The 22,315-nt window shown below is 46.4% G+C and overlaps 2 protein-coding genes and 1 pseudogene across 3 annotated transcripts in view; 2 read left to right on the top strand and 1 right to left on the bottom strand.

Annotated features, from left to right (window-relative positions):
- The window catches only part of Tubgcp2 (tubulin gamma complex associated protein 2), a 24,521-nt gene extending 6,748 nt beyond the window's left edge, over window positions 1–17,773 (bottom strand). Inside the window, exons 1-11 of one of the 2 annotated variants that reach the window (XM_052196123.1) lie at window positions 17,683–17,773; window positions 12,728–12,911; window positions 10,885–11,013; window positions 9,820–9,996; window positions 8,592–8,751; window positions 5,219–5,426; window positions 4,751–4,950; window positions 4,152–4,341; window positions 3,328–3,473; window positions 2,557–2,737; window positions 2,092–2,272 (exon numbers count right to left, since the gene is read on the bottom strand). In XM_052196123.1, the coding sequence (XP_052052083.1) occupies window positions 2,092–2,272; window positions 2,557–2,737; window positions 3,328–3,473; window positions 4,152–4,341; window positions 4,751–4,950; window positions 5,219–5,426; window positions 8,592–8,751; window positions 9,820–9,996; window positions 10,885–11,013; window positions 12,728–12,877 (1,722 nt within the window). In that variant the 5' untranslated portion in view covers window positions 12,878–12,911; window positions 17,683–17,773. The other variant, XM_052196115.1, reaches the window with a different exon arrangement.
- LOC127694639 (protein transport protein Sec61 subunit gamma-like) lies at window positions 11,347–11,908 on the top strand (annotated as a pseudogene).
- Znf511 (zinc finger protein 511) lies at window positions 17,691–22,315 on the top strand. The gene is made up of 6 exons (XM_052196135.1): window positions 17,691–17,943; window positions 18,159–18,232; window positions 18,548–18,749; window positions 18,844–18,968; window positions 21,078–21,197; window positions 21,958–22,315. The coding sequence occupies exons 1-6, from the start codon at window positions 17,791–17,793 to the stop codon at window positions 22,034–22,036; spliced, it is 753 nt and encodes a 250-aa protein (XP_052052095.1). The 5' UTR covers window positions 17,691–17,790; the 3' UTR covers window positions 22,037–22,315.

The raw sequence follows: 22,315 nt of genomic DNA, 5'->3' as shown, positions 1-22,315 counted from the left end.
CAAGTGTGAGGGCCAAGGTGGTAAGCAGCATCCCTCTGTGGCATCCCTGCCCATCAGCTCCTGCCTCCTGACTTGTCTGAGGTCCCGCCCTAGTGATGGAGTGTGATGTAGAACTGTAAACTGAAATGAACCCATCCCAAGCTGGTTTTGGTCATGGTGTTTATCATAGCAATAGAAACCCAAGATAACTCTGAATGACTAACCCTTCTTTCCAGGCCTTAAAATAACATTTTCAATGTTTCTGTTGTTGCTGTTATGAGTGAGGAACCATAGGAGAAACTGAATAAATCTTGAGAGTGAAGACCTTTTATTTTACCTGTGAGGTTGACGCATACTTGGTGAGACACATGACAGTAATTATTATGGACAAACAGTACTGTCTACAACATTAACCATTAAATACTTATTAGAGTCAATCACATGTCAGTTTGATAAGGGTTCCTATAAGACTGAAATATATGTCCAAAAAAGACACAAAGACTGGAACAAAAAAACAAAGCATAAAGAATAAAGGAAGAAAGCCGGGCGGTGGTGGCGCACGCCTTTAATCCCAGCACTTGGAAGGCAGAGGCAGGTGATTTCTGAGTTGGAAGCCAGCCTGGTCTACAGAGTGAGTTCCAGGACAGCAAGGGCTACACAGAGAAACCCTGTCTCAAAAAAACCAAAACAAACAAACAAACAAAAAAGAATAAAGAAAGAAAAGCACAATGGGGCCGTCAGGTGGGTGGCCATGACTCTCATTTGCCCCACACCTGAGATGGCTCTTGTGTGTTCTACCTGGATGGTCAGTCCACAGACTGCCACTAGGAATAACGAACCCTACAGAATTACTCCTGAGCTTATAAGAGATCCAGAAATATATGAAGTGAAGAGGAACAGAACTGCAAAGAAGACAAAGTTCTACATGGACAGCGGAGCCCCAGCCTTACTCTCAGCAATAGACGGAAGCTGTGTGCACAGCACTAAGAACATCCAAACCTGCCGAGCAGAGGAAGAACCCATGCAGAATCCCAGGACCATCATGATCCAGTATACAACTTATATTAAACAGTGAAGCTAGAGCTAAGTAACCGTGCTGGAGATATGCTCTTCCAGGGAGCCCAGGTTCAAATCCCAGCACCCGCGCACTGGCCCACAACTGCTTGTCACTGCGGCTCCCAGGGAGCCATGTTCTCTGCCCTCCACAGGCACTGCACACATGTACTGCACAGATACACACATATAAAATAAAATAAACTTAAAACAAAAAACCCAAAGCAACAGAAGAAAACCCTGAAAACTTAAAACTAAATGGAAACAGATCACTAAAGAAGAAATCATAGAATCCCTTGAGTCACCATGTAGTTGCTGGGAATTGAATTTAGGACCTCTAGAAGAGCAGTCAGTGCTGTTAATTACTGAGCCATCTCTCCAGCCCTCATAGAATCTTTTGAAACAAAAGAAAATAAAGCATACTAAAATAGCCTAACTTCAAAATTCAAGAAACTATGAACAGAATCTAAGCCCAAAGCTAACAGTAACAAGTTGAAAAACATCAGGGGAACTGACCAGCTTTCAGATACACGAGGAAGAAAAGAAGACAACCCACGGAACTCAGAGATAAAAGTGGAGCTCTTCCTGCCAGCCTTAGGAAACACAATAGCTCTCTGTGCTGCATACAGCAAGCATGCACCCTGTTGATGGCATCGGAAACATACTGGTGGCCAGGATGTACTCTGGAAGCAGAAGTTATGGAAGACCTCAACCTGCATGAAATGGAGCCTTGATGCAGTATGTCCCGAGAAAAGAGCCCAGGGACAGAACCTGAATAACTCACACCACTCCCCAAACCTGAGAACAGAAAGAGCCTCCGTCCATCCACACTCTGGGTGAGGTCGGCCTAATCTGACACCGACATGGACCAAACTCACAGGCAAAGTACAGAGCGGTGTCTCCTGTGAGACCAGACACAAACTCCTTAACAAAATGCTTGTAAGGCAGCATTGACTGAACTAGGAAGAACATTCAGTAGGACACCTTGACCGGACCCTGCTGTGTGTTCGCTGCAATGTTGCACAAGCAGGGTACCATGATGGCACACACTGCACTCACCTTGAGGTCGTCTTTGAAGGGGTCGGTGTTGGCAGTGCTCATTCGCAGGGCCAGCTCCAACAGAGCCTTCAGGCGTGTGGGTGTAATGTCCTCTACTGGCTTCCTGAGCTCCTCCTCAGTCAGGTCCATGAAATGCACGAAGAAGTCCCCCTGGTCCATCAGGAAGTAGCGCTTGATGGACCTGTGCCAGGGTTGTTGAACATATAGCCTGACCCCTGCCTTCAACAGACAAGGGAGAGGCTTGGCAGCTCTCGGAGCACATGGAGCTGCTCTGCTCAGGCACAGCAGGGAAGGGACTGACAGCAAGGAGCTGAGAGACCTGTTGGTTTGCATGGCCTGAGAACTAGAGAACTGAGACCCTGCCCCCTCACCCTGAGGCCGCGGAAAGCCTGTATAGAGATAAAAATATAGTTGCTAAGAGGAACAGTCTACTTTTAGCCCCATGGATACAAAGTGAAGTCCAACCTCAGGTGGGCCACCAGCTCCTTCTCCTCCATGAGAAAGTCCAGCAGCACTTTGCTGGCATAATTGAACGCTTTCTCAATCTGCTCCACATATGCCCGCTCTTTGAGGGTATAGATAATCTCTTTGGCTACGGGACAGGTAACATCATGACCACATTCTCTGACCACATTTAGGTATTTTCCTGAAAAAAAAAAAAGGAAGGTGGATTCAGTATCATTGTACACGTTGAGTCTCAGGCCTGGTCCTTTACAACACCAATCAGACATGAGGCAGTAGGCCAGACAGAGGTACAGTTTGTTTCCTGAAAAGATTGTGCAATGCTTCCTTAGGTCTGTATTTTATAGGAAGGATTTTTGAAAAGCCTTGAGATCTAGACTGCTAAATAATCTCCTAGTCCTTTCTGATTCTGTTCAGCTTTCAGAGCAGAGCACGTATGTCAAGGCCCTGAGGATTTTCCTAATCTCTATATCAGGCTCTAACCTGTGCAATGAAACTACAAGATGCAGCTGGCCTAGAAGGTGTGGGTTCCTCACAGCTTTTGTTGCTAAATGACAGAGTTTTAGATGTAGAAACCCAAGCTATGTCTGAGGCAGACAGCTCCCTGATTAGGGGGCAGAATAAAGTGATGGAGAACTGGGAACAACCAGTAGTAGCCATTCCCAGCTAAGTCATCTCCAGGGCAGAGGGGCTGCCAGGCTGTGATGAGCCATGGGCCCCACGATGCAGCATGGCAGGCACTGACCTCCCTGGAGAGGTCCACGCAGTAGTCACCTGTGCTGAGGATCTTGCCTGCTACCTTCTGCAGGAAGGATGGGATCTGCTGCGGCAGCACAGTGTAGCGCTGGTCCCAGTACTTGTCGTTGTAGTCCTCCTGTATCTTCTCCTTCCGCAGCTCGTGCTCCTCCACCATGAACTCACTGGAAGTCACACAGTGTTTCAGGCCACTACAGGACAAGCCTGGACAACCTTGGGGTGGCCACATATTTCCAGAAACATCCTGCACAGCCACTCAACTGTGAGTTGAGTAATTGCAGCCTTACTTGGGAGCAGGTGTCTAATTTGAGGCAAAGCTGGGTGGCTTCTTCCCTATTCTTCCATTATAGCCACAGGATGGACACATAGTAACTTGTCCCAGATACATGGGCCTATCAACAACAGAATCAGACCCCTCCCAGAGGTCCAAGAACCATTTACCTGTGACCCAAAGGAAGTTGAATTCCTTATTAGGCTGATCACACCAAATTCTTTTGTTTGGCTTCTCCATAAAGAAACCCAAAGCCCACCCTATGGCAGAGCACATCCGGCACAGGAGAACAGAGTTTTCTATGAACTGGTCATTTGCTCTACATAGTCAAAGGCATCATGCTCAAGCGGCACACTACTCAACCACATGGAAGTAGTAAGGACACGGGCTCCAGATTTAGACACCAATGTTCCTCATTCAACAGGATAAAGCTGCTGACAATGAGTGAGTGACACAGACTCCTCAGCACATAGCTGTTGTGCTGAGGACTTGTGCCTGGCGTATCCCTTCTCAAAGGCTATTGCACAGTGGAAAGTGCAAGTGAAAGGTATGTGGCACCCATAGGTCTTACCTGTATGGGTCATGAATGATGCCCCTATAGATCCACTTCTCCAGAATCTCAAAGTAAGGTGCACTGGCTGCCTTGGTCAGATAGAGGCACAGCTCCTGCGCTTGGCTGTCCCCCGTGTAGTTGAAGCTCCTGTCATGGAGAAGGCTCAGTGTCGACCCGCCCACACACTCGCCTTTATCCACTGAGGTGGCTGTGGGCAGAAAGGGATGGCTTACTACCCAGACATCCAAGCACCCCTGGCAGATAGAGCCCCTACCAAGACAGGTGTCAAGCTCAGATGCTAAAGGTACAGTGACTAATAAGACCATTCAAGAAAAGCCTCCAGGCCTAGCATGGTGGTGGCATATACCCAAATCTCAGCACTTGGGAGGCTGAAGCAAGATGATTTCAAGTTAGAGGCCAGTGCATACTATACAATTAAGTTTGCTAAGTAGTATAGAATACATAATAAGAGTCTGTTTCAAAAAACAAGATGTGACAAGAACTCTGCCTTGCCACCATGCCACCAGAGTCATATGAATGGCCAGCCACAGACAGAATGACCCTGCGATGCCTTAGGGAGCCCTCCACCTGCAGCCCCTCCACCAGCAGGTCCGCACCAAGGGAGGCAAGGATGTCGATGGTGCGCATGGCTGGCTGGATGTAGAACCAGAGCTTCTGCAATGAGAGGAGGCCCTGCCTGTGTAGCTGTTCCAGTTGTGTGACCAGAATCAGGTATTCCTTTACCAGGGTTCTCATGGCAGCAGCCAGGGCATGGTTCACCTGCCCATATTCAAATGAAGACTTCTCCTCAATGAACCTACAGCAAAGATACATGGGACACTGTGGGGGAAGAGATAAATTTCCAAACCAAAGTTGAACTATTCCAAGTCCCCTTGTTACCCAAGGAGCAAATTACTCACTCCAGTACTTAGAGCCAATGGGACTCTGTGGTATTAAGAATTAAGCTGAGTCAAGATAGGGATTGAGGACTCACAGGTTCTTCAAAATTTGTTAGGGAAGAAGGGAGAATCACAAACCAGGAAAGGACTTTATCAGAGAGGTGGCTAGTCACACCGGAGACTCACCTGGTCACAGTAGAGTAGCTGGCAGCCACAGGGAGGATTCTGTTTACTAGCTCCCGGATGGACAGGTCCAGGTTGGGGTCCACAAGGAAGGTACGGTTCTGCCTCCCAGCCAAAGGCTGAGCAGTGATATACCTGCCGTCCACACCCACAAGCACATAGAGCAGATCTTCCACCACTGCTGACTCCTGGGAGGCCAAGGGCAATGTACCTGCAAGGCACAGGCAACACTAGACTCCAACGCCCCTGGCTTACCAACCTTCTCTGTAACCTCTTCCACACACAAGGATGGAAAGAGGAAGTTATTTCCTTTTATGATTTGAATATGAAACAGATTCCATAGAATCTGTTTGATCCTCAGTTGGTGGCACTAGTTGGTAGGTTCTAGAAAGCTCAGGACATAGGATGCGGTATAGGAAGGAGGTCACTGGGATATACCTTGGAAGGTTATACAGAATCCCCAGCTCTTTCCTGTCCGCAGCATACAACCTTTCCATCACACTGTCCTGATGCGTTGATGTCCTGCCTCATGGTGTAGGCCCAGAACCAAAGGATCAAGGAATTTTAGCTAAAATCTGAAAGTGTGGGCCCCCACAAAACCCCTTCATACTTCTAAGTTGTTCTGAGTTATTCAGGTCACAGCTAAGCATTACAGAAAGTTGGTAGCAATAAGTTACATTGTTGCTGTGACTAAACCTGACCAAGTGGTTCTTAGGAACTGGCTTGTGGGAGGAAAGTGGAAATGTTTAGAAATACAGGCTGAAGAAGCCTAGAATTTAAGCAAAGCCTAGGGGCAATTCTTGTGAGCTCAGATGATCAGAATGCCAGTAGAAATAGAGAGTGAATGAACGGCAGGCTAATCAGGCTTCAGATAGGAATAGAAGCCACTGTGTCACATTTTAGCAAAGAATTTTTCTTTATACTATTTGTGTCCTGAAAATTTGTTTTTTTTTTTTTTGATTTGTTTTTTTTTTTTTTTTTTTCCGAGACAGGGTTTCTCTGTATAGCTCTGGCTGTCCTGGAACTCATTCTGTAGACCAGGCTGGCCTCGAACTCAGAAATCTGCCTGCCTCTGTCTCCCAGAGTGCTGGGATTACAGTCGTGCACCACCACTGCCCGGCCTTAGTGAGGTAATTCTGAAGCAGTCATTCATTCAAGCTCTGGCAGATTATTCTAGGCTCCTTTAGATGGGTTTCACAGTGAGAATTGGGAGGGGTTAAAGGAGAGCATGAAGACTTTAGGAATGTCAGTGTGATTAGAAAAGCCCATGGAAAACTGGGGCTAAGGCAGGCATGGTTTCTGAAGAAATCAGCACCATTGAAAAGAACCCGATTAAACAGTGTCTCTAAGACACAGCAGGACTGACCCACGCCCACAGATGAACTCAGAGGCAGTGGCAGCAGGCACACGACCTGCACATATTCAAACAAGTCATGGTCCCAGCACTGAGAGGCACAAAGTCCCACCCTAATCAAAATTTCAACTGATACTTGCTGGGAGAAGGGAAATCTGTTTTTTCCAATGGACTGTCACTAGATTTATTAATCATAGGGCACTTCCCATACCTAGGACTAAGTGGCCAACCCAAAACTAGCTTCAAGAATTTTTTTGGTGGGTTTTTTGTTTTAGATATTTATTTACGTATTTATTTCATCTTATTAGTATTTTGATTGTTTGCTTTGAATTTTGTCTTAAACACAAGAGAAAGGATAAAGTTGGGTAGGCAGGGAGGTAAGAGGGTCTGGAAGGAGTTTGAGAAGAAAAAACATAATCAAAATATATTGCATGAAAAAAATTACCATAAAACAAAAACAAAAACCAAAAAGTAGGAGCAGTCAGTTATTGGAGGTATATTTGCCTGATTGGGAGAGTGTTTACCTGATACTCAGGAGATCCTAGGCTCAGACGTTGGTACTGGAATAAAGCCAACCACTTTGTATCTGAACAACAGGAAGGATGCCTTATGGATATCTTAAGAACTGGCACGACCCCGACACCCAGGCTCCTGCCTGGCTATTCTCCTATGAGTCCCTTTGGGAATGGGAGTGTTTACTCTGTATCATTGTATCTTGGAATTATAGAACTTTTGCTTTATAGAGGTTCACAGCTAGGAATGTATCTTGAGTTTCAGAGACATTCTGGACTTTGAGAAATGGTGGAAATGTTAAGACTTAGGTACTTTGGAGAGGAACTAGATATGATTTTTATGAGATGGCCACAGACCTCTGAAAGCTAAGGAGAAACATAATGACTTGTATATAAAAGGTTTTCCTTCACAATTACTTGGTCCCCACTTGGTGCCACCATTTTGGGAGATCCTGGAAACCTTAAGATATAAGATATAGTTAGACGGAGTAGGTTAGTAGGTGGTGTGCCTTTCAAGGTCCTTAGCTCTACTCTTGCTCTCTGCTTCCTGTTCACAATAAGGTAAACAGGATCCTTCCACATGGTCTATGTGCCATCATTCTCTGTCTCACCAGACCCAATAGAGCCAATGACCATGGATTGACACATCCGAAGCCATAAGCCCAAAATATCTTTCCCCCCATAAGTCATATATGTCAGGTATTAGATCAGAGTGGCGAGAAAGCTAACCCAGGCTAAGTATGCAGCATTTATCAACACAACTGAATAAGTCTATGTAGTTCTCCAATGAAAAAGGTTTCTTTTAAAAAGACATCACTGGAGCTGGAAAGATGGCTCAGTGATTAAGAGCACTGACTGCTCTTCCAGAGGTCCTGAGTTCAATTCTCAACAACCACATGGTGACTCGAAACCATTTGTAATAGGATCTGATGCCCTCTTCTGGTGTGTCTGAAGACAGCTACAGTGTACTCATATACATAAAATAAAAAAAATATATATATTTCTAAAAGTGACCATAGACCTCTGTGCTAACACCATACAGAGCTTATGAGCTGTGGCAAGGCTCACTACTTCACAAGTCTCTCAAACTGGGGCTGTCATCAAACAGGCTGGAAACCACACATAAGCTATGCCAATATAAATTTTCATATTTTGATCTGCAATGACTCTATAGGGTTGCATGTAGTCTGTGGTATGCCAACACACACATTTTAGATTCCCGAGAACCTGCCCTGAAACAGGTTAACGGTTGCTGTTAAATAGACATAAGTTTTAAGGCCTTTGTGAGCACAGTACTAATACTTGATATAGTCTGTGATAATGACAAATCACTTTTCAGGAAGTGTGTCCTCCTGGTCCTTGTGTCGGCTCTGGCAGGAGGAATGCAAGAACAAGCACTTCAAGTCCCCTGGGCGTCATTCAGTGTGTGACCCATGGTTCCATAGCCCACTGAGGCACATGCAAGCAAGGAGAGGAGCTCCTAGGTGTCAGAAGGAAAGCCATCACATACCTATAGGCAAAGTTGTGTCTGAGCTCAAACCCGAGCCAATCAGGAAATCTCCAGCCAGTGTTGGTCTCTCATATACCCAGGCTGGGAAGACTGGGAGGGGTTGGCCTGAATTTTTTTTGTTCTGTTTGTCTCGAAGCATCTTTCTTGTAAGTTCCAGAGACTAGTAAGGGTATTTTTAAAAACAAAAACAAAATATACTATAGTGCAAATAAAACCACGATATCTATGGAAATTAACATATCTTTGGCATAGAAAAAGTCCATCATTTTAGTACATTCAATCTTATTTAAAAAGGAGACATGGTTCTATCTACCCATTACAACATCTGGGCCTAAGAACAAGAGAGCCAGGCCCTCTCCAGATCTCTGCCCAATAAGGAACAACCCACAGTACCAGCTATGGGGGCCATGGGAAAGTACCAGCTATGGGGGCCATGGGAAAGTACCTGCATTTTACCAAAGTTTTCAGATTAGGACACAAAGCAGGAAGAACCTGAATCAATTTTCTTAGCTGTGACTATGTATAATACCACTGGCTGAGTAAGACAGGGGTTAGTCACTGACATATGTCCTTACCCTATGGAGAAGGCCAACCACAAGGTTACAGGCTATATGCTAGGCCATGCACAGAGTACTGCCCTTCCTGGGAGATTAACAACCAGAGGCTGACAAAGTTGGCCACTTCTGGAAGAACTGACTTAGCTCTGTATGCCTGCAGGTCACACAGGATAGGTGGTGTAAGGGCAATGAGAAACCGGCACAGGGATAGACCTAAAGGACTGTGCTTGTGCTCAGTACACAGGAGAGGCTGGGGCACGTCACAGAGCTGGGGCTGTGGAAAGCGGTCCAAGGGTCTCAAAAGCAGGCACATAGTGGCTATAAGAGAACACTCAAAACTTACAAAACCACCAGCGTGAGGCGGAATAAATCTAAGCAGCAGCAAGCCCAGTGGAAAAAATAACCTTGAGGAAATAAACTGGTAATTTAAAAAATACTACCTTGTTGGAGATGGTCACAAATTCCAGTAGGGAACCATGATGTGTGCTGGCTTAGAAGCACTGCATGTGGACTGGGCCAGACCCTCACTGCACTGCTTACCCTTACAGGTCACAGTTATGACTAAAGAACACAATCCAGCCTTAGCCTCACTATGTCAGATTAGTTTTGACTAAGAGTAGACACATCTGCTTAGCTCGCAAACTATCTGTGGGCCATGGTAGAACTGGTACCTGCTGCAGTGTGGAGCCTGTGGCCACACTGCCAAGTTGCTTCCTCAGTTCCTCTAGCTCTTGTGTGGACATCTTAGAGGCTGCCACAGGGATGCTGAAGCTGGCCGGGCTGTTGGCTGCTGCACTAGCTGTAAGCTCAGCTCTTTCCCTTGCATTCTGTTGCAAATATTGAAGTGTCTGAAAACACACAAAACCATGCATTCACACTAAGTCACAAAAGTTCAGTTCACTGTGCTCTACCACCTGTCATAGCACCAAAACACCAGGGGAAGGAGCACCCACGGCCTTCTGTGATAGTCAATCCTTAATTTCATCCCCAGTGGACACGTTCCTCTGCATTCTGCCTACAGCACCCAGGCTGCAGTACCTCTTCCCTTTTCTGTCCTAGTGTCGAGCAAACACCTCTACATTGATAGAGAGTAGGGCTCAGTGACTACTCACTGGCTCCACCCTGACATACGACACATGCAGATGTGCCCACCTCATGAGACTACATCCATGTTTCCCGGTCTATGCCCATTCTGCGTCACAGCTTGTTATGACTCAGTGCAATCTACGGTTTAGATATGAAACGCCTTCCCAAAAGATCCACGTCTTCAAGGCTCAGTCCTCAGCTGGGGATGTTATGGAGAGAGGACTGGATCAAGAAGACTTTAACCTTATCAACAGATTAACTCATCAATCACACAAAGCAAATTCTTCACGGCTGCTGGTCCACCTCTCTCTGTTTTCTTTCCAGTTGCCATGAGGTCAGCGTTCTCTCCCCTCTCTGCCAGGCCCCAAAGTGAGCAGACGGAAACCATAAACCAATACAACGATTTCCCTTTAAGTTTCCAGGTGTTCTTCCAGTATGGAAAGGCTAACATTCCCCAAACACATGCCTTCAGAGTGTTGCTCTCAGGAGGCACAGCTGCCCATCAGTGAGAGCAGAAGTCAGTGCAGGTAAGGCACCACCTGCACCCCAGGCTCCCTGAAGAGGACGAGCCAGCTCTCAGTGGAGACTCTGGAGGGTCTTTTCCGTGTCCCCAGAGCTGGTGCAGCGATGCAGATGAGGCAGACGCTTACCTCTTTGTCTTCTGTGAGTTTTGATAACAGGTACACCAGTGGGTCAAGGTTCCTTGTATTTTTAGATTTCAGTTCATCATATTTCTTTAAAAAGTCCTCAGGCGTTCGAGAAAATTCTGCAATTTTGACCTCAAATCACAAACATGTAAGTAATTTAATAACGGTAACAAATCAGATATTAAAAAATATCTTCATGAAAATGAAACACAAAAAAAAAAAAAAAAAAAACCAAATTTGGATTAGGTGAGTTAAACAATCACATCTCCATAATAAACAGCAAGTTAATGTCTATGGTCTACCCAAGACAGCCTCTCTTCCCCTGGACTTTCTCAGTGTATGCCCACAGGCCTAGGAGCACTGACAGAGGAGCACAGACAGCTCCCTTCCACGCTCATGCACCCTTCCACAGCTTGAGCTCACTGCCTGCACCAGCTCAGGGGGCTTCACTCAGCAATTCCCGCCGATCGGGCTACGAACCGAGTGTGCACCTCCTGAGCCGCTCCTTCCAATTCACCTACTGTACTAGCACCATCATTGCTCTCTAAGCAACTGAAGCGTCACAACGCCTGTTTTATTTTAACTTTTAAAAGATTTATTTTGGATTGCCAGCTTCCTGTTCCGTTGAGCTCATCCTCTTCTAAGCTATGTGTCTCTTCGCTCTCAAACCGTCATCCTGTAAACAAACATGGACCAGGTAATGCAGTTTGTTGAGCTAAGTTTGTAAAGGACTCAATTCGGCTGGTTAAAAGATGTACCAAACTCGACAGAAAAGAATTCCAGAAGATCACCATGGCCACAGTGATAGGATGTGCTATCATGGGACGCATCGGCTTCTTCATGAAACGGATCCACATCCCTATTAATAACATTATTGTGGGTGGCTGAGTCCTTTCTTTTCATGGAACGAGTGAACCAATGAGGGGATGATAAGCTCATGAAGTAAAACACTGCCTGGATGCACTGTGGTTTTTGTTTTTTTCCTCCTTCCTATGAGGTTTTCTATTTCTAAATTAAAATAATTTCAAAATAAAAAAAGATTGATTTTATGTATGTATGAGTGTTCTGCTTATATGTATGTGCATGTAGTGCCCATGGAGACCAGAAAAGGGCATCAGATTCCCTAGAACTAGAGCTGCAGATGGTTGTGAGCCACCATGAGAGGAATTGGAAACTGACCCAAGTCCTCTGCACAAGCTGCAGAAAGGGATCTTAACCACCGAGCCATCTCTCTAGCACCTATATTTTTAGTAGATTTCAAATTCAAAGATATCTTTTGTTAAAGATGTGTAATTTTGAATTATGACTCTTTTAAGAAATAATTAATACTTGAGCCAGGTGTGATGAGGCACTCAGCATTCAGGAGACAGATCTTTGGGAGTTCAAGGTCAGCCTGGTCTACATATCTACATAGTGAGTTTCAAACCAGAGAAAAGGGAAGAAAGAAAGGAGAAAAAAAATTCTGAATTTCCAATGTGATTAATACCAGTAGCTTCCCTTTTCCCACCCAGTGATTTTTGCATATACTAAGTCTCCTCCACAGGGAAGAGGGGAGGACCATGTAAGTCAGAGTTTGAGGCTACTCCACCTCTCTCTTTGGACATCCACTGGTTCATCTATATGTCAGGGTAAATAACAGGAGCTATTGCCAGGAACCAGAAGACTAGCAGAGCACAGTGAATGCCAGGTTCAAAGGAGGCATCCTCCAGGCGCTGCTGGCCCAGCACTAGCCTTGCTGAGGCTATCAGGGACAGGCTCCCATCCCCACAGTCCTAGGATACGCACCCACACCCATAGCCCTGTACCTCTAGGCCGCTATGGTCCCATATCAAAAGTAGGTGCTTACCTTGGCACTGTGGGCAGAGACTGTGGTTGTGACATATGGCGTCCGGTTCTTCTGCAGCAGGTCAATGTAGACCTCAGCCCCATCCCCACCGTGGATGTGTAGCAGGCTGAGCAGCTCATTGACATCATGGTGAATCCGAAATTCACTCATAGTTTAGCTCTGAGACACCAACATAACAGTTTTCCTGAAGGAAGAAGGAAAGCTGTTTATAAAATTAACCCTAAAATTCTGTTGACTAATTCAAGCCTTTGTCAAAAAGACCATTGCCAAGATTATGTCAACCACCAGCCTCTTCCCTTCCCTGGCAGGCTGATCTATCAAAACTCTGCTGAGATCTTGTCCCTGTGTCCACAGAGCTCCCAATTGTTTCCCAGCTCACACCACCACTTAAGGAGCCAGTGGTACCAGGTAAATCACTCAAACGGACCCCACAAGCCTGGTTCTCACTCCTGCTTCTGTCCATCGTCACGTGACCAAGGGGCAGATCTGCTATTTTATCTGAGCTTTTTCTGGCCCTTGCTGGGCTGACACAGTGATCGTGCCCTTGGGGGAGCTTGCACAGGCCAAGGCTACTACTGTCTCTGTCCTGACAAATTAAAACTTCCCACTTCTAAGGCCACACCCAGTTCTTAAACCATAAGCTGTCAGGTGGCATCTCAGTCCACACACTGTATGGCACTCTTTTTGTACTCTAAAACCTGCAATGTTTTCTTTTCTGGTCCAGGCCTGGCTCTACATACAAACATATTTTAGGTAGGTAAGATTTCTAAATATTCCAGCTTTTACTGATGCTCTGACCAGGACCAATTATACTATGGTCTAGACACTGGCCACAAATAGTGGAGATCAAAACAGCTTCTGAGCCTGTAACCCCAGACCTTGAGGGGCTGTGATGGTTTGTATATGTTTGGCCCAGGGAGTGGTACTATTAGAAGGTGTGGCCCTGCTGGGGTAGGTGTATCACTGTGGGTATAGGCTAAAGACCCTCATCCTAGCTGCCTGGAAGCCAGTCTTCAGATGAAGAAGTAGAACTCTCAGCTCCTCATGCACCATGTCTGCCTAGATGGATGTTGCCATGTTCCCGCCTTGATGATAATGGACTGAACCTCTGAACCTGTAAGCCAGCCTCGATTAAATGGTGTCCTTATAAGAGTTGCCTTGGTCATGGTGTCTGTTCACAGCACTAAAGCCCTAAGACAGGGGCTAAGGCAGGAAGATCACAGTCAAGACCAGTCTGGGACACACAGCAAAACCTGTCCAAAAATCAAACAGAACTGTATTCAATGTCATAGAGCAACAGCAGAAGTCAGCATGAGAATTTCTAAACCAGTGTTCTGCTGGTTAGGAAAGGCATGGTGACTTCTATCCCACCATCCCAGTGGAAAGTGGCTGACCATGTGGAGACTGTATAATGTCCTAGTGGGAAACAGTGTACCAACATCCTTGTGCTAATAGCTGACAACAAGGGATCTTCTACTCTTCCATTGATGGCTGAGCTAGTCAGTACCAGAAATGCTAATAAAGAACATTAAGGAAAACAAACACTAGCTATAGATTCAAAATTAAGCCTAATAAACGTTATGGGTGTGATAGGAACATGGTAATAAACCTCTACTGGGATTTTAAATTTGGGATCCACAAACACTAGTGAAGTTATGCCTGGAGGTGAGGTCTTACCATTAGTATCAGTAAATTTTCTGAGCATTCTTGTAAATTCTCAAAGACTTTGCAACTCAAAGTTAAGAACTGTTGTGCTAACATCTCCAACTGAGACAAGCCCTGAGTTAAACAGTCTCAAGGAGAGGAGACTCAGCATGTACCCCCACAGTATACTAATGTACAAAGTAGTACCATCTTGGACCTCTATCTTCAGAGTTCCACACTGTAAGCCCATGTAATGGAAAGCAGTTTCTTAGTTTATCAGCCTCCACCAATGGTCAAAACAGGTGCCTTCAAGAATGAAAAAATGGCAAGCCTAAAACAATGTCAAATACCCTGCATTCCAATAAAGAGCACCAAACAGCGGAGTGTGGGCTGTGGAGTCTCACACAGTAGGGACAGGATTCTGCCACCCATGAGTGGTAAGAGGGGTGAACACTGAACACCAGGCAAATGCTAGCTAGCTCCTCATATGCTTCTCATGAAAAGAGGGAGTAAGTAGTGGGGCTACCCAGAGTTGCTTTGAAGATTAAACAAAACAAATGCTGCCTCCGTATGCTCCCTCTGTCTTCTGGGAACTGGTCATGTTCACTAAGTAATGCGGAAATTGCTTAGTTTTAGAAACTTAAGGCACTGTCAGTATCTCAAATGGCAGTTACCTTGGGGCTGGATACATGGCTCAGCAGCTAAAAGCATGTGGCTGCTCTTGCAGAGGACCTGGATTTAGTTCCTAGCTCCCAAGTGGTACCTCAAAACCATCTATAAACTCCAATCCCAGGGCATCTGATACCCTTTTCTAGTCTCCATGGAAACGGTATGCACACGGTGTGCAGACAAAACCGCAGAGAAAAGCACCCAGACATACAAAACTAATAAGTAAAATGTTCGAGAGATATTTTTATTAATATGTTGGTAGGTCCCAAGAGAGGTACTTTCAGCTACCCGGCAAGCAAAACGCAAAACCCCAAACATCCCCCCACATATGATCTCTTCAAATCCAGCAGTAACCATGAGCCTGCTCAAGGCCTCAAGGCAACATACCAGATGGCAAAGAAGGTATGAACTACCAACACCAAACCCTGCCCGCCAGACACAGGGCAGAGCTACTCCATGTAAAGACCTTCTACACAGATACTTGTTTTAAAATCATATCCAAGAAAATGTGCAAATCCTCAGGTATCACTCTTCCCATGTATTATTACTGGAGCCTGCCAAGCTTCATGATTTGTGGATAACCATGAAAAGGGGGCTTCTCTCATCTCTAAATAGCTTCCTTTAAGCCTTTACATATGTCTCAGGAGAGACATTCTTGGCAGTCACCTGGCAAGGGACAGGGACAGTAATGTCAACACAACTGTCCTACACATGGGGGACAAAGTTACAGCTGAAAGGTGCAACTGTGAAGAAGCGTGATGGACTCTGAACAGCCTGCCTGACCTGCCGACATGCTCGGGTTTTTCTCTCTCTATTAATCGCCACAGGAGTTCTAGAGTAAGCACAACTTATTTAGCAAGTCCGGCACAACTAATTGTGAGCAAGTCAGGTACATACTTTCAATGGTCAATGATTAAAACAAAGTTGGGGTGGAGGGAGAGAGGTGTGAAAAGGGAAAGATTCTGGAGCAGAGGTTCCCAACCTGTGGGTCAAGACCCCACGACTCTTCCACAGGCATCATGTGTCAGATATCTTACGCTTACAGCACGATTCCTAACAGTACAATGAAATAATTTTATGGTTGGGGTCAGTACAAAGGGAAGAGCTGCATTAGGAAGGTTGAGAACCACTAAGTACTCCTGGGTAACAGTACAAACCACCCTGTGCTGGTGGTCAGTTTCTGTACACTTGACACAAACCTAGACATATCTTGGAAGATGGAATTTCAACTGAGAAACTGTCTCTATCCGATTAGCCTGTACACAAGCTGATGAGACAGCTCTTTGATGACTAATTGGAGAGAACCTGGATCACTGTGTTGGGGTGGTGTCACCCCCTGATCGAGAAAGCAGGCTGGCCTGGGGTGGTGACACTCAACCTTTAATCCCCAGCACTTAAGAGGCACTGACAGGTAAATAGATCTTCTAGTTCAAGGCCAGTCTGGTCTACAAAAGCAAGTTCCAGGACAGCGAGGGCTACACATTGAAATCCTGTCTCGAAAAACAAACAAGGGCCGGAGAGATGGCTTAGCGGTGAGAGCACAGACTGCTTATCCAAAGGTCCTAAGTTCAATTCCCAGCAACCACATGGTGGCACAAAACCATTTGTAATAGGATCCGATGCCCTCTTCTGGTATGTCTAAAAACAGCTACAGTGTACTTATATAAATATAATAAATCTTTGAAAAAAAAGAAAAACAAACAAAAGCCCCCAAACAAAACACCTAACCAAGACATAGCCTGTCAAAAATATTTTATAATTTGCAAAATGTCAAGAATCCAAATGCTTTTACAGAGACAGAGGTGAGAGAGATGATATCACCGCCAGTCCATAAGCAGCTGTCTAGAGACAAAGAAACTTTCATTCCCAGGGCTTAATTACAAAAAGATTTTCTTTCTTCCTTCCCTCTTCTTCCTCTCTTCTCTGCTTCTCCTTCCTCCCCCAACCCCGCGCCTCTTCCCCCTTCCCAGCCCCCTCTCCTTAAGAGGAAGGTTTTACTGTAAATAAGAGAGAAAATATCCAGAGACATCTGAAAGTGTCTAGAACAGAGAGAAAGAGAAACAGACTGGGCAAGGCCTGGGCTGAGAGAGAAAGGTGTATAGCCCCAAAAGGTTTTCATTTGTATCCATTAAACAGTAGTGTCCCTTCTTTCTTGACGTTACATTCATACTGGGAAGCCCTGCTCTCTGTGACCTATTTTGGGAGAGGAGCAAAGTTATAGCCCTCAAAGTGTCTGCTGCACATTTCAATCGTCTTTTTATTTAGGTTAGGGTTTCTTCCCATACCTGTCTCATACCAGCAGCGAGCCCTAACCCCTTCACCCTGAGCATCTGCAGCAGATGCAGCAGACCCGCAGGCCAGCACCGCAGTCACCGCGGTCACACTAACCGCGAACTTCCCAAGGCCACTGCCCCCAACTGGACTCCCGGAGAGGACAGAAAGAGTCAGAGAGGATTTCGCACCGTGGAGCTGCGAGACAAGCCCGGGCTGGCTGACAGGACCGCCGGTGGCAGAGGCCCAGGAGAATCAGGCTCTTCGCGGCTGCAGGGCAGCCTGGTTCCCATACCCGATCCCGCGACCTGCTCCAGCCCCGCCCTTCTCCGACTGGTTCCCGCCACAACACAGCCCCAGCATCGACTCACCGCCGCTCGTCGCGTTCCGCCCCGCAGGGTCACCACAGGAAGTTAATAGACGTCACGTCCGTCACCACCCCCTCCGACGGTGGCCGAAGGGCTGCGGCGGCCGTGGTGATGTTGCTTCCCCCTGCACTATATTCCCGCCTGGCCGGGGAGCCAGGGGCAGCCGAACCACTGCCCGTGGAGCGGAACCCTGCGGCTGGGAAAGCACCCTTCCGATTCGCGCCACGTACCGTGCGCTTCCCGCGGGATCATGAATTCTTCGAGGTGCGTGAGAACCCGGGCGGAAGACGTCCTGAACCCCCCCACAGGGCGGGACCTAGAAGCAGGACTTAGCTGTGGGCGGGGCTTGTGGGGGCGGGACCTGTGGACAGGAAAGAGGAGCTGGACACAGCTCAGTGGGTTGGGGCGTGGCTCAAAGCTGTAGGGCGGGGCTTCGCCGCACAAGTCCACCCATGGCTCTTGGCACGTGTCTTCTGTAGGATGGGGATGTGCAGCGGCACCTGTACTTGCAGGACATGCTCACGCAAGTGTCCGAAACGCCGGAAAAATCCATGTAAGCAGCTTGGCTTCAAGGCCTTACTCGGCTTGCTAGCGCTATCCTGATTCCTCCTCTCTCGTCCGCTTACACCCTGGGACTCCGACCTCTTCCAGATGATACCCGAGTAGCATCCACTGCCCTCACACGAGCATTGCTTGACTGGGTCTTCCCTCCCCTAGTCTATTAGTAAGGTTTGGGGTGGCACAAGAAACGCTGTACTTGTTTCAGGCTCAGCTGGAATATGGGTAGGAAGTCCCGCTAGAATTCCTGCCTTGGGATAGTTGGGGGGAGGGAGAGACATTCTTCCAAGAGACACACCTCCTTTCCCAGGGTGCCTGAGTTCACCTGTCAGGTGGCTGGCTGTTGCCAAGTGTTTGCCGCCTTAGAAGACTACCAGCACCACTACCACATGATGCATGGAAACACCTGCTCCTTCTGCAACCGTGCCTTCCCCTCTGGGCATTTGCTGGATGTCCACATCCTGGAATGGCATGACTCTCTGTTTCAGATCCTAGCCCAGAGGCAAGACATGGTGGGTGTTGACTACAGTGGGCATATCTGCAGTGGTGACTGGGATCAGGGCTTAGGGCAGGGTGAGAATGGAGATGACACTTTATTCTTTGTAGTACCAGTGCTTGGTTGAAAGCTGCCCAGAGAAGTTCAAGACCAGCCAAGACCGGAAGGATCACATGGTGAGGCTACACCTGTACCCTGCGGATTTCCGATTTGATAAGCCCAAGACAAACAGAGGGTACGTGAGGGACCCAGTTGTGACTGTCCCCAGTCTTAAGCCTGGGAACAGACACTGTAGTCAAACCTTAGTTTTTATATACAGGTAGCTGAAACTCTGAGGACAGTGAGTTAGTATGCTTGGGTTGTACATTGGTGGAGTCAGGAGGACACTCAGGAGGACACTGACTGAGAGCAGAGGCTGAGGTGCTAGAAGGTGCTTATGTGGGTCTCTTGTCTTTCTGCCCCTCTGATGCTACCAGCAGGGCACTGGGACTGTCCCAAGTGTGTGTGCTCTTCACACTTCTCCCATGAAACCCCCTAGGAGTGTTTTTTCCTCTCTGCTTACTTTTGTAAACCTATCAACAAAGCTGTCTGTTAGCATGATTGTTTAGACTTCCCTGAGGAAAATAACTCCAGGAATAACTTTTAGAGTAATGCTTCTTTGCTTCTCTTAATTTTTTTTTTAAAAAGATTTTTTTTTTTTTTATGTGAGTACACTGTCACTCTCTTCAGACACTCCAGAAGAGGGCATCAGATCCCATTACAGATGGCTGTAAGCCACCATGTGGTTGCTGGGAATTGAACTCAGGACCTCTGGAAGAGCAATCAGTGGTCTTTACCACTAAGCCATCAATCCAGCCCGCGTCTTTCCTTTAAAAAGTGATTCTTTTCCATGAACTCCCATAATCGTTAGACATTGCATTGATTGGGGTTGGGTGACAGCTCATTCTGTGAAGTGCAAAGTTTGAGGTTCAATCCCTAGCACCTACCTTAAAAAGCCAAGAATGGGGGCTGGAGAGATGGCTTAGCAGTTAAGAGCACAGACTGTTCTTCCAAAGGTCCTAAGTTCAAATCCCAGCAACTACATGGTGGCTCACAACCATCCATAATGAGATCTGACGCCCTCTTCTGGAGTGTCTGAAGACAGCTACAGTGTACTTATATATAATAATAAATAAATCTTAAAAAAAAAAAAAAAAAAAAAAAAAAAAAAACAGAAAGAAAAAGCCAAGTATGGTGTGCACAAGGTAGATGGCTGCTAGGAATTGACACCCGAGGCTGGCTTCTGTCCTATACATATGAGCATACACCGTAACATAAGATTATACACCTACGCACACACAAAAAATAAATAAATAAAATTTGCATGAGTTGGCGTCTATTTTCAACAAACAACGTACCTTTCTGTATAAGATAATTGCAGGGCCCATTGCATTGTGGAATGCTTCAGGAGAGTCAGAATCTTCAGTACTTCTCAATTGCTACAGAGCTGGATAACTCATGGGTAGTTGTGGCAGGAATGATGTTATCTAATTTATTTTAGTAAATCTCTCTCATGGAAAGACATCCGGGGCTGGGATATAACTCAGTAGTAGAGCTTGGTTCCCAATATCTACCTCAAGTGGGTTATAACTGCTTGTAATTTCAGTTGTATCCCTTCAAGGGATCCACCTTTTTCTCACTACTAGGCATCCACACGTGTGGCACCCAGAAGCACACACACATATGCATAAATAAAAAAATTTTAAAAATCTTAAAGAAAAATCCCAGTGGGGGGCTCAGTGTGGTGGTGCACGCCTTTAATCCCAGGACTCAGAAAGCAGAGGCAGGGGGATCTCAGTTTAGAGGCCAACCTGGGCTACATACCAAGTTCCTCTCCTTTTGGCTGGGGGAGGGGGGTTGAGGGTATCACTCTGTAAATACTATGTAGTCCTGCCTCGCCCGGAACTCACTTTGTAGACCTGGCTAGCCTGTAGAACTCACAGAGATCACCTGTCTCTCCCTTGCTAATGGTTGGGATAAAGGCATGCTCTGCTGCACCTGGCCCCAGCTGTCTTAAAAAGAGGAGGAATGAGGATCGTTATATTTATTTAAAAATTATCAGACTTAGTTATATAAACACAACCATTGTCATGAACCATGAAGCATTCATCTCTTCCACTAGTCTGAATATTCCATTTTAACAGTAGATGGTGACAAAATAGTAAAAAAAAAAAAAAAAAAAAAAAAATATATATATATATATATATATATATATATATTTTGCAGGGAAAAAAATAGTGTCTCCCTTGAAAGCTTCATACTGGGGAGCCAGGTAGAAGTGTTGCTCACTGCTCTGTCTCTACAGCCCAGCCAGGCCTGCTGCAGCAGACACAGCAGCCAGAGCCCTGAGAGATGACAGTGACGCCATGGAGATCTGCTCTGAGCCTGCTGCCCCACCTCCCTGCCGGCGGACCTACAGTCACAGGTCTGTGTGTGCATCTTCTAGTATGTGCTATGACCCCAGGCTTGAAAGTGGGTGGCACTGGGCAAGAAGAGAGGCTTCACTGCAGGTGACACCCTGAATGTTCTAGTTTCCCTCCTTTCCTATGCTTTGGATCCTGGAGCTCAGCATGTAGACACACACACACACACACACACACATACACACACAACTGTCATTTCTCCGCTGGGTGAAACGGACAGACCTTCCTTCTTCTGCACTTGCCTGCCAAACAGGCTTTCTTAGATCGAGCCTAACATCAACTATTATGTTGGAGAAATTTTTGAGCAGTGGGTGTGGTGGGATGGTCCAGGAATCCAAACTGGCAAGAAGATGGACATGTATGTCCCTCAGGTCCTTCCAGCATCCCTCAGTCTTCCCTCAGTCTTTTTGGACTGTGGCCTGTGAGTATCCTGCCTGCCTGTGGTGATTAGCTTTCAGCAATGCAGATAACAGGAAACCAAAGCCACAGGAGCCTCAGCAGGAGCGGGCCTTGCTGGCTAAGTTCTTCTAAGCAAAAGTACTGTGGTACCAGGAAGATATCCCACAGGAAGCAGGTCTGAGATCGGGAGCTGATCCTAGGACCCAAGAGGGCTGACTCTACTTCCTGAGTGTTCCACAGAGCAAAAGGAGAACATTCCAGAATACAAATGTGAAGGAAGTACAGACAAGCTGCTGTTATAAATTGGGCTGCCTGTTGTCAAAAATAATGCCATGGTCTAATATGACCGCTTTTCTGTTCCAGAATACCTTCTACTGTCTGTTTTGGCCAGGGTGCAGCCAGAGGGTTTAAAAGCACCAAGAAAAAAAACAAACACCACTGATGGATTCTGGCTAGGAAAGCCCAACAGACTTTCGGGGAGTGGTGTGCCAGGGCCTTTCTCTTGCTTCTGGATCAATGCCCTGAGCTGGGCCCTTGCCACCTCCTTATTTCCATCTCTGGTCACTTGAAGCAACCAGTGTGTAGAAACTCAGAATCTGCAGATTCCAGAAACAACCAGGACACACTGAGGGCGAGAGATGGAGAGGCCACCTACCTGCTCTGCAGTGGCTACTGTAAGAATGTCACGATTAAGCATCTGTAATAAATTCTTTTTCACTGA

The sequence above is a fragment of the Apodemus sylvaticus genome, chromosome 1 (genome assembly GCF_947179515.1).
Source record: "Apodemus sylvaticus chromosome 1, mApoSyl1.1, whole genome shotgun sequence".
Taxonomy (NCBI): domain Eukaryota; kingdom Metazoa; phylum Chordata; class Mammalia; order Rodentia; family Muridae; genus Apodemus; species Apodemus sylvaticus.
Note: the sequence above shows the minus strand (reverse complement) of the source record. Positions and strands in the feature narration are given on the sequence as shown.